Source organism: Schistosoma haematobium, chromosome 6 (genome assembly GCF_000699445.3).
Source record: "Schistosoma haematobium chromosome 6, whole genome shotgun sequence".
NCBI lineage: Eukaryota > Metazoa > Platyhelminthes > Trematoda > Strigeidida > Schistosomatidae > Schistosoma > Schistosoma haematobium.
The window spans coordinates 22,673,239-22,685,769 of record NC_067201.1 but is presented as its reverse complement, the minus strand read 5'-3'; the positions used below and the strand labels follow the sequence as shown (position 1 = coordinate 22,685,769).

The 12,531-nt window shown below is 37.4% G+C and overlaps 1 protein-coding gene across 1 annotated transcript; it reads left to right on the top strand.

Annotated features, from left to right (window-relative positions):
• Positions 1–746: 746 nt before the first annotated feature.
• On the top strand, positions 747–6,310 carry MS3_00008810 (uncharacterized protein). Its single transcript, XM_051217152.1, has 4 exons — positions 747–1,011; positions 2,744–3,059; positions 3,193–3,867; positions 4,984–6,310. Coding segments are annotated over exons 1-4 (1,308 nt in total). The 5' UTR covers positions 747–1,009; the 3' UTR covers positions 5,299–6,310.
• Positions 6,311–12,531: the final 6,221 nt, after the last annotated feature.

Below are 12,531 nucleotides of genomic sequence, written 5' to 3'. Positions count from 1 at the left end.
AGAGAATGACTCACAGATAATCTTAAAGAAGGTAAAAAAGAGCTACCTTTCAGTAGTGAGTATTATACAACAGATGAATTTAAATTCTGATTCATAGATCGGCCATTTATTTTAATTTTACGATTAATAATTGAAGCCCTTAAATGCTCTCACATAGCCACGAGTATATAGCCTCTCCCACGGAAGTCCTACTCACTGCATTCTCGCACCACGGATAATGTTTACCGAATTGAGAGGACAGAAAACGAATGCTCGGCACTTAACCCGGGTTGGTGGACACGAACAGTTCACCTAGGGGAGTTGGAAAACCCTCAATTCAAACCAATCGTGCACATGGTCTCCAGTATCCTGAGGGAACAAATGGCGTATGAACCAATCGTTGATCACCGACTACCATGAGACTGCATCTCCTTACCATACTCCACTGCCTTGTAAATCAGACCTTTAGGTCGAAGGCTCCGAGTTTGACCCCCTATGTAAACCACCTTCTTCGGTTTGTGCAGCCAAGCAGTATCACAACCTTCATACAAATCAAATGAGATTTATGTAGAGCATATGTATCTGGGGCTCCATTGTGCCAGTATTTATTTGTTCAAATAAATAATAATAAATAAATCTTGCCTGTATTGCTTTTAAGTTGCCTATTTTTATTGTATACCATTTCATCATTTGTCATCATATAAAATTATTAAACAATCAATCAATCTGAATTCATTCTTCATAATTATGAATAAAACTGAATGATTCGCTTTATTTGTTCATATTAGAATAGAATTAGTTCAGTCACCCAAATCACATTATTGATTCATGATCTATGATCAATAGAATGAAAATTGTTTTCATTCTATTTCATGTAACTAATCCGCTAGATAACTAGTTCAATTGGCAAATTAACGAATAGTTTGATATGACTGATTGAACCAATTACCATGTCATACGGAATAAATCAGATATATATACATATATAAGTGTGTGTTCATAGTTTAGCTAACTGGATAATTCAAGTAGAATGTAAGTGTTGTAAATGTGAATTATGTTTGAATTTTACATTGCAAATGCATAACATTGAATTGTATTTGAATAAGAATATTTGTATTGAAGGTGTCTACTAAAGTCCATTTTACAGTTGCATTGTGTGTGTTGAATTATCAAACACGTGTTCAGATTGTAATGAGTCTATAATTTTGTATGATTATTCTCATTGATTACAGACTGAGATGTTTATGAATGTTCAAAAAGTATAGGATTTTATGTGTTTTATGTGTGTTCACGGTGTAGTAGATGATGTAGGTTCAGTGATGTTGTCATCATTCGACAGTTATTTACTCGTTTTCTGTCCTCTCAATTCGGTAAACATTATCCGTGGTGCGAGAATGCAGTGAGTAGGACTTCCGTGGGAGAGGCTTTATACTCGTGGCTATGTGAGAGCATTTGAAGAGGGAGACTGTACTCTCCCTACTTCTCTGCCGTACCTGAGCATTTGAGGGAATCGTTTGTTTGTAATCATCATATCAAAGAGTATCAATCATGGAGATTCAATACGATTTCTTTTAGAAGGTAATTTGTTGTTATGAATTCAATAAAATGAGTGTCCAACAACTGATTCTCACTTACGATAAACATTCAAAGTCCTTGTTGACAGAGAATGAAATTCCTGCTTGTTTATTTTAACTTATCTCTCATTCAATGGTTTCACTTTCGGTTTTACATTGAACACGATAATTGAGAAATATACTTAGGAATCATTTGGAGAGTTCAATGTGGCGTTAAGTTAATCGAAGAAATATCAATCGATATGTTAATAATCGACTATTTAACATTTTCATGCCGACAAATAAAATACCATGTAGTACTTATAAGACCATGGATTGCTGGTTGTCCGTACAAAACATAAACTATAAAGCCTATTGTCTATGCCTATCGTATAAAAGGTCACTAACTACGTCAATTAAACAGCGTCATAATAAGTGATTTTAATTTTACAATATTAACATCATTATTATGTACCGTTTATTTACTAGTTAAGTTGGCACAAAATCTCAAGTTTGTATCGTATTTTACTAATGTCATTTGACCAACCACTGTTTATCCAATCCTGAGACCACCCCATAGATCATCATTCCTCCTACCACTTCCCTCAACTCATAATTTTACACTGTCTTATAGTCAGTTGGAAGACGTGCCGTCTGAGAATGCTGGCTCTCTGAATATTTGTTCATTATTTCGACAATATAAAGATCACAGTTAGATGAACTGTGTGTGTGTCGACATGGTCTTGACATGTTTACACTTTTCTTTCTAGTATTTGAATTTTCAATATATAAGCGATGTTTTAAATCATCTATTTCACTCAAATATGGAACACAATAATTTCGGTTGAAATGGTCGACGTCTTCGATTAACTGAGATATTAACTGTGGTTGATTAAAATCTGTGATTCCTAAATTGCATCCGCTGAATATGTGGATTGATCAGATATTTGTATTCTCCACGTTACCACTAGAATTAGTCAACGGTACTTGATACACGTTACAATAGTTCACATATTGTAACATAGATATTTACTTAGTTGTTTATTCGCTTATGTATAATGATACTTACTTCAGTAAAAGTTGATAGATGAAAATACACACCATTTATTGTGTAATAAGTTATGCCTACATACACTTCATATGTGTAAGCACTTCAATTGACTAATTGTTTCTTTCTGTGTCATCATGTAGCCTTTATTGTTCGTTTATAGGTATCACATTTTAACGATAGTTTTGGAAGTGTTCATTCTCACTGCCTCATGTGTATTGTGTTTGGATAATGGAATGGCAACACTACCACCAATGGGTTGGATGACATGGCAACGATTTCGATGTCAAATTGATTGTCACAACTACCCAGATGATTGTATTAGTGAAAAGTTGATTAAACGTACTGCTAACAGACTAGTATTAGATGGTTGGAGAGATTTAGGTTATCGTTATGTAATAATAGATGATTGTTGGCCAGAATGGAAACGGGATTCGAAGACAAATGAAATAGTTGCAGATTATAAACGATTTCCCAATGTGAGTTGTTATTTATTATCTTTCGTATGTGGTGCATAATTCGTGTTTTTCGTTTGAATGTCGTAGTTTGGTTACCATTTCCATTTGGATTGGTTCACAATTTGATAATCTGTATGATATGTTTCGTTTGTAGGGCATTAAAAGTGTTGGACAATACTTACATTCTAAACATCTACTATTTGGCATATATCTCGATTATGGAACTCAAACATGTGAAGGTTATCCAGGAAGTATGAATTATTTGGAGGTGGATGCCGATAGTGTGGCTAAGTGGGAAGCAGATTATGTGAAGATGGATGGATGTAACAGTCCGCAAGAAAGTATGCCAGAGGGCTATGGAAAGTTTTCCAGATTATTGAATGCAACTGGCAGACCAATAGTGTTCTCATGCAGTTATCCTGCTTACATTCCTTGGATGAAAAATACTAGTTTGATTGACTGGAAGAAACTGAAGAACAATTGTAACTTGTGGCGTATGCTGGGCGACGTTCAAGATAGTTGGTCATCGGTTATCAGTATTATAAACGCATATAAACTCCAAAATGATGTGTTACCGAAGTTGGCTGGTCCAGGACATTGGAATGATCCTGATATGTTGTTGATGGGAAACTTCGGTCTTTCAGATGATCAGAAACGAGTTCAAATGGGTATGTGGTGTATGTTTGCTGCTCCACTATTGATCTCAGCTGACATGGAAAAGTTAGATAATTTCAGTGTATCTCTGTTACGTAATGCACGTTTATTGGCTATAGATCAGGATAAAGGTGGACATCAGGCGGAATTCATCAGATCACGAAATGATGTACAGGTGAGTTTATCATACTATTGTACTAATAAATTTCAACAATGTGGTGTATCAGTGTGAAATTGTGGAATACGTTTTCGTGCTTGTTCGGACATATCAGTAAAATAAGACTGTGGTCTTCTTTGGAGTGACAATCCTCCAGAGATTTAAACAAGCTTTTAAAAATGTGGCTGTTAGAGTATTTATCTGAAACAGAGATGGATCATGCGTAAAAGTGGAATCCAGAACGCGCGTCTTGATATATTTGGGACTCGTCAGCCGGATGTCCCTGTATCAAAGTTTGATGTTTGTCAATTAAATTGGAACACAGTACTTCAGACGTTTTCCCGTCTTTCGTTACGTTACTGAGTCCAGATAGCCACTGGCTTGTGCAGTCGGATGATTTTTATAGTATCTCATATATAATATATATATATATATATATATATATATATATATATATATATATATATATATATGGATATTCAAATCTTTCGTTTGGTACTGAGGACTTAGAGGACATGTATAACGAGTGGTAATGGGTTGGAGTCTCATATTGACTGGCAAAATTTGAATGCAGGTAATTCACGCAGAATAAACATATAGCAAAACAGACTGATCAAATGTAATCTTAAACATCAATGTGAAGATCCAAACAACCGATACATGTGGGTTTAGAGACTTCATCACTGCATAACACAGGATGACTTTGTTCTAACCAATCATAACTTGACGAAATCGAAATCACTTGATTGTGATTTCTACTTAAACAGACGAGCAGTCATGTCACAACTAGATCAACGGGTTTTAATTCACAGTAAGACAATAGACAAAGTGATGTGACTTCCAACCACTTCGTAAAGTAGTGGATGCAGTTTCCAAGGAGTTGACTCTCGATAACAAATGATCGAAATCCATGTTGATATGCCATTAACGACTGCGTATCAAATTTGAAAGTGAGCAATTGCTTCAAGCTATTATACACTTTTCTAAATGACACAGTTCTTATCATTCTTGTGCATTGTCTTGCGTTTCATTTCATGTCCTCCTCAAATGTTATGAGGTGAAGTGGTGGTACGTTTCTTAAATACATTACGTGAACAAAACCTTTCCGTTTGTTTGAATGCTTCTCCCATATAGATGTGGATGAGACAATTAGATGGAGATCCAATTGGTTGGGCAATCGCTTTTCTTTACACAACTGATGGTGGTGGACCAATTCACTTTTACACAAGTCTTGGTGAATTCAAATCACGATCGTATAGGATATCTGGAGATCAGTTTGAATTATTGGATGTGTTCAATGGTGATAAATTGAAAGTGATTCAACGAAGAGAGAAGTTTATGATTTCCATCAATCCAAATGGGATAATGATGTATCGAGTTAAACGTATTCAATTAGAGACTGTTTCTGAAGAAATTGATGGACCGTTTCAGACATTGTTATCGCCTTAAGAAATCCACTTCATTGCTTCAATATCATATAAACTGAACAGTTCTTAATTGAGATAACTATTTTAATACATGGTGTTTTAGAAGTCAATCCATTCGGTCACTTATCCCATTAGTGTGATGTGATTTTATTTCGGTTGAAGCACTTGCTACGATGCAAAATACTATCGATATTTTAGTAATGTTGTGAAGTAATCCCTGAAATTATTGGAAGTAGTCAGTGACGCACGGATTTATTGATTGATCTTACATGAATGAAAATGATAATGAGCCAGTAGTATATGAATGAACGAAAACCTGATGTTATATTCGATGAGTAGTGAATTCAATGAGACCACTATTGATAAACGTATTCTTGCTCATCTCATCAAGTGTTCTTTTGTTCATGACTTCTTTTTTGTTTTTAAGTTTATTCAGACGTGAGGTACTGCTCCATGTCGACCTCTCCTTTAAAATGTTAAGGAATACTAAGTGACTGGATTTCAGTCAATATTATACCGCGGTGTATTCTGTCTACTGTTTTAGGTACATAGAGTGAATATATATTGAGTTGTATGGTTAGTTACATTGAGAACACATGACTTTGTAGCACAAATTTGAAGAGTTGTTCAACATAACTTTGTGTTGTGAAAAGAATCCATGTAGCGTCACCTTATTTTAAACAGAGGTTAAATCATATGTGTTGATTTGGACTCTTCTTAGTGTTAGTCATAGTCGGTATTCGTAACCGCTTATTTATATATCGGTTGTGAAATGATCGGATATGAAAAAACTTTCATTAACTCGAATGTTTCTCCAAGACTATCTTGATATGAAATTCTGATTATATTTTGAAATTACTGTATTGGCACAAACAAAACTGACTTCATCTTGTTTTCAACAATTATCAGTGATGACCAACTTTGTTTGCCCAATCAGTAAATAAATGTAGTGAATGTTGAAACTACTTGAATGAAGTATGTAGGTTCGTGGGTTGTTGTTGCTATCTACGTCACAGAAGTGTCATTTCACTCATACAAAACACTTTAGCTGGTGTAAGTCGTTAGTTAAGTTAAACAGAAGGGCGATAGTTTCACTACATATACTTTTGAGTAACATAGGCACTGTTTAAGTGTTTAACTCAATTCTACGAAGAATATAAGTAATTACATCATCATAGTTATCATTAACATGTAAAGGTATCATTGTTTTATTTAGTCATTATTGGAATATTTCAGTTAAACGCATAGAGATGGGGTAGTAAGTCGAGTTCAGAACTCAGTTAACTCGTAAAAGCGTTTGTCAGATGACGGGATAAACGGTTTTCGAATTGTACATCTATATCTGTTATAGTATAATAAGAATGATAAGTCAATACTTGACGATATTCGTGAAGATCAGTTTTAGGTGAACATCAACTAAGCATCTGTCTAAGTAGTCTATGTCTGTGAAATGTTTGTCAAAACTGAGTCACTAAACACCCTAACCGATGCATGCATTTCACATGTATATTTTCATAATCTGTCATCACATGGTTTTAAGTCCGAACATTAAAGACCGCTTTGTATACACATCATACTTTCCGATCACGAATTTATCAATCTGGACGCTTTTGATCTGTACAGATGAATTCATGGTAGCTTGATAACTCTTAAAACATTCATGTGTTCTTGTAAATGTTATAAACTGTATGAAATCTATGTTGTCAGTATGTAGAGAATTCATGAGTAGCACAAATATTTTCAACGTCAACCCTTAAATATTTGACAGCCTAATAGGTGTCTAATAGTTCTGTAATAAAATTGCTGAATCATTATTACATAATCACCTTCTGTGCTTTACACACCCATGCTTTATTTGATTGAGATTAAAGTTCACATCAAACAATTTTTGCCATATTTTTGTTTATTGAGCAGGTAGATAAGTGATTTCAAGTGTGAAATATAGATCTTTGTTTCACTTTTAAACAAATTTCCTTAAACGTATATCGATGAATTACATCTTGAACGTGATTAGTTTGTCGGTAAAATGTCTCAGAAGTGTGAGACGTATCGAAAGAAAGAAAATTTGTAGCTCAGGCGGGTGATTTTAGCAAAGTTTTGTTCCTTGAGTTGGACAATTTGGCCGTGGATCTTTCATTAGCACAAACTTTAGGTAATGGTAAAGCGTTCAAATTTTTCCACATATGGCTCACAGCTTGTCCTGTCGACCTCGATGTTGATTGGTCATTACTGACTTTAATCTTGTCATTGTTAACCTCTTTATTTTGATTGTGTATCTCGTTGATTTGTTTCTTGGTCCTCTATTTGTTCATATCTGTTTTGATCGGCTAATAAATTGGGTGGATTCCAATGTCCTTGTTGACTTCTGATTGATCTGAATGTCAAGCTTCTGAAAATTCTCTGGTGTTTTATAATTCTATATACCCAAGTTCTCAACATTTTTCCAGTTAAATGTGTGCTCACAGTTGTCCACATGCGTTAATATAATCGAGAGTATGTCATAGCGTTTGACCGCCAATTGATATTTATGCAGGCAGGGGGTCCTTTTAGTCCGATGTGGTGTTTTTCACAGTCCGAAACAATTTAGTTTGTAGATGATGTTCGGGCTTTTCCTTTTTGTCATTTCGTCCTTTGGATTGCGGAGGATTGCTTGAAGTGATTTCGTTGATTTATGTTCTATCCCTATTCCAAAACGCTTGTTTAATCTCGTAGTGATGTCTGATGTTTTGTCCTGTATGACGTTCATTTTATTTCAGTCTGGCATGTATTCACAATAACAATCTGTTTATTACTAGCTCACAGTGAATTCCATCAAGTAAAACATCCAGCAACGTAATTTGCATGAAATAGGTTTCAGCATTTCTCTCAGTTATGCTGTTTTTATTTATCAGTTAATTAATATCAAACATCAGTTGACTCTATAAAAGTAGTATGTTTATTTTGATTCAACTGTCGTTCAGTCTACCGGATAGCGAGTAAGATCTGTTTCCGACAACAGTGTATCTCTACATGTACCCTCCCTTTGGCAAGTATTAGTTTTCATTATTCATAAAACTGATCGCTCTACAGCGTACTGTTTTGCTTCTTTGAAATGTGTAATTTGACTATCGATCAGTTTATTTTTACCCATGTGGCCTATCATAAATTTTTGATACAAATTCTAAGACTTCTCTAATAAGAAATGAATATCTGCTTATATTCACAAGTTACCTCCTAAGTAGTTCAACACCAGCCGTCAAATCGAGAGTAGTTAAAACGCCGAAATACTCAAAGTTACTTATGTTTACAAACCTATTGTGTTCGAAATTCACATTCGAAGGTTTTGGTTTTGTATTTTTTTATTCACACTCTCAGTTGTGTGTCCAGTCTAGATAATAGAATAGCCAGATTTCAACCAGCGACTTGGATGACATGGCAACAACATCGAAGTCAAAATGATTGTCAGGACCATTCAGAAGATTTTATCAGTGAGAGAGATTCATCAAACGTACAGCCGACATATATGTATCCATTGTTTGAAGAGATTCGGGTTATCCATATGTCTTGTTGATGACTGTTAGTCAGCCAAAACACGTGATTTAGACATGATTGAGATGTTCATGAATCTTGAAAGAGTTCCTTATGAAGGTTGGTACTTATCGTTTTGCTAGTAACTTGCCCTGTTTTAAAGTTCCGTTTTGACATCATAAAAGTCGTGCACTTCATATATGAATCAGCTTTTACGGAACGGTGGACTGGAGGTAGACTTGTAATAGAGATTATATCTGATGTAAATGCTAAGATCAGCATGTTTCGAAAACGACTGATTTCGTGTATTCAGTTACTGGAGTTTTCATAGATAGCAGGAATATGTTTTGCATATGATTTTTTAAATGGAAACGTATCCTTAAAGCTCTTTTAAAATTATCGATGTGTACACCAGTCACAACTCCGCCTGGAGTCCCTCCGGGGGCTACTGCCAGCCCCAAGCCCGGATAAAAGTGTAATGTTGGGCATGGGATTAGCGTCCTCATCCCGTAGAAAACTAACTCGCAAAAAAAGCGCCAACCAGAAAAAATTATTCAAACCTTTTAAACTCACCCCTGGGAGTCAGAAGGTCTTCATTTAGAAGAATTATGACGCCTCATGATGAAAGCCGAATCCCTTCGGAAGTTACGAGGCCGATGCCCCTTCTGACAACCAGAGCGACCATTTATTTAGGTACATGGAATGTTTGTACAATGTGGGACACCGGGAGAGCCTTTCAAATTGCTGCAGAAAGGAGAAGATACAACCTAGAGTTACTTGGGATCAGTGAAACACGTTGGACAGAAGTTGGACAACAACGACTAACTACAGGAGAGCTCCTGTTATACTCCGGCCATGAAGAAGAAAATGCACCACATACACAAGGAGTTGCATCGGTGCTGTCCAAACAAGCGCAAAATGCGCTTATAGGATGGGAATCTCATGGACCAAGGATCATCAAAGCCTCGTTCAAAACAAAGAAAGAGGGCACTACAATGAACGTCATCAAATGCTATGCGCCTACAAGCGACTACAATGAGGACGTTAAAGATCATTTCGACGATAGGCTGCAGTTAATCGTCGAGAAGTGCCCAACAAAGGACCTGACCATTCTGATGGGAGATTTCAACGCCAAGGTTGGAACGGACAACACTGGATATGAAGACATCATGGGATGATACGGACTGGGAGAAAGAAACGAAAATGGTGAGAGATTTGCATATCTATGTGCCCTCAATAAGCTGGTCATTGGCGGCACCATATTCCCACATAAACGCATACACAAAACCACATGGACTTCACCGGATCACTCTACATAATACAAAATTGACCATATCCGCATCAATAAAAAGTTCAGGAGGACGATGGAGGACGTGAGAACCAAGAGAGTAGTTGACATAGCATCAGATCATCACTCGCTGGTCGTCACGATCAAATAGAAAGTCAGGAAGTACTGGACAACGGGGCGCACAATATCACAAAATTTCAATACGGCCTTTCTTCAGGATACTAACAAACTCAACGAATTCAAGATAGTCCTCAGCAACAAGTTCAAGGCCTTTCATGATCTACTCAATACAGAAGGAACTACTGTGGAGAGCAACTGGAAGGTGATCAAAGAGGCAATCACTTCAACATGTCATGAGGTCCTGGGTCACAGGGAGCATCATCACAATGAATGGATCACTGTTGATACACTGGATAAGATTCAAGAAAGGAGGAACAAGAAGGCCGCAATCAATACCAGCCGAACAAGAGCAGAAAAAGCCAAGGCATAAGCTGAATACACAGAAGTAAACAAACAAGTGAAGAGGAGTATCAGAACCTACAAACGTAAATATGTGGAAGATTTAGCAACGACGGCGGAAAAGGCTGCAAGAGAAGGAAACATGAGACAATTGTATTACACGAAAAAGAAACTCTCTGGACATCGCCGCGAACCAGAACGACCAGTGAAAAGCAAGGAAGGCAAGGTAATCACCAACATTGAAGAGCAACAAAACAGGTGGATAGAACACTTCAAAGAACTCTTGAATCGACCAGCTCCACTGAATCCACCCAACATCGAAGCAGCACCCACGGACCTCCCAATCTATGTTGGCCCACCAACAATTGAAGAAATCAGCATGGCCATCAGACAAATCAAGAGTGGCAAAGCAGCAGGACCGGACAACATCCCAGCAGAGGCACTAAAAGCAGACGTAGCGGCAACTGCAAGGATACTCCACATTCTCTTCAATAAGATTTGGGATGAGGAACAAGTACCAACAGACTGGAACGAAGGACTTCTGATCAAACTACCGAAGAAAGGCGATCTCAGCAAGTGTGATTACTACAGGGGCATCACTCTTCTCTCAATACCGGGAAAAGTCTTCAACAGGGTATTGTTAAACAGGATGAAGGACTGCGTAGACGCCCAACTTCGTGACCAACAGGCAGGATTCCGTAAGGATAGATCGTGTACAGACCAAATCGCAACTCTACGGATCATTGTGGAACAATCAATTGAATGAATTTCATCAATCTACACCAACTTCATTGACTACGAAAAGGCATTTGATAGCGTGGACAGAACAACACTATGGAAACTTCTTCGACACTACGGCGTGCCTCAGAAGATAGTCAATAACATACAGAACTCATATGATGGATCAAACTGCAAAATTGTGCATGGAGGACAGTTGACAAAGTCGTTCGAAGTGAAGAGCGGTGTCAGGCAAGGCTGCTTACTCTCACCCTTTCTCTTTCTCCTGGTGATCGACTGGATCATGAAGACGTCAACGTCTGAAGGGAAGCTCGAGATACAATTGACATCTAAGATGCAGTTGGATGATCTAGACTTCACAGACGATCTGGCCCTTCTATATCAAACGCAACAACAGATGCAGGAGAAGACGAACAGTGTGGCAGCAGCCTCAGCAGCAATAGGTCTCAATATACACAAAGGGAAAAGCAGGATTCTCCAATACAACACAGAATGCACCAATCCAATCACAATTGACGGGGAAGATTTGGAAGATGTAAATACCTTTACGTATTTGGGCAGCATCATTGATGAACACGGTGGATATGATGCAGATGTGAATGCGCGGATTGGCAAAGCAAGAGCAGCATATTTACAACTGAGGAACATCTGGAACTCAAAGCAACTGTCAACCAACACCAAGGTCAGGATTTTCAATACAAATGTCGAGACAGTTCTACTGTATGGGGCAGAAACCTGGAGAACTACAAAAGCCATCATGCAGAAAATACAGGTGTTTATTAACAGTTGTTTACGCAAAATACCTCAGATCTATTGGCCGGACACTATTAGCAACAACTAACTGTGGGAAATAACAAACCAGATCCCAGCGGAGGAAGAAATCAGGAAGAAGCGTTGGAAGTGGATAGAACACACATTGAGGAAAGCACCCAACTGCGTCGCAAGACAAGCCCTCACATGGGATCCTGAAGGTCAAAGGAGAAGAGGAAGACCAAAGAACACAATACGCCGGGAAATGGAGATGGACATGAGAGAAATGGACAAAAATTGGATGGAACTAGAAAAGAAGGCCCAGGACAGAGTGGGTTGGAGAATGCTGGTCGGCGGCCTATGCTCCATTAGGAGTAACAGGCGTAAGTAAGTAAGTACACCAGTCTCTATTTATATTTTCACTTATATGAATTTTCATCTAGAGTATGTGGATATCCATAACACACATTGCAACTAATCAACATATTGACGCTAGAGTTTTAAATACGCATA

Excerpts from the sequence above, each read along its gene's own strand:
- MS3_00008810 (XM_051217152.1), top strand. Across the intron at positions 3,060-3,192 it reads ATTATAAACGATTTCCCAAT|GGCATTAAAAGTGTTGGACA; the intron begins GTGAGTTGTTAT and ends TTTCGTTTGTAG. Across the intron at positions 3,868-4,983 it reads GATCACGAAATGATGTACAG|ATGTGGATGAGACAATTAGA; the intron begins GTGAGTTTATCA and ends TCTCCCATATAG.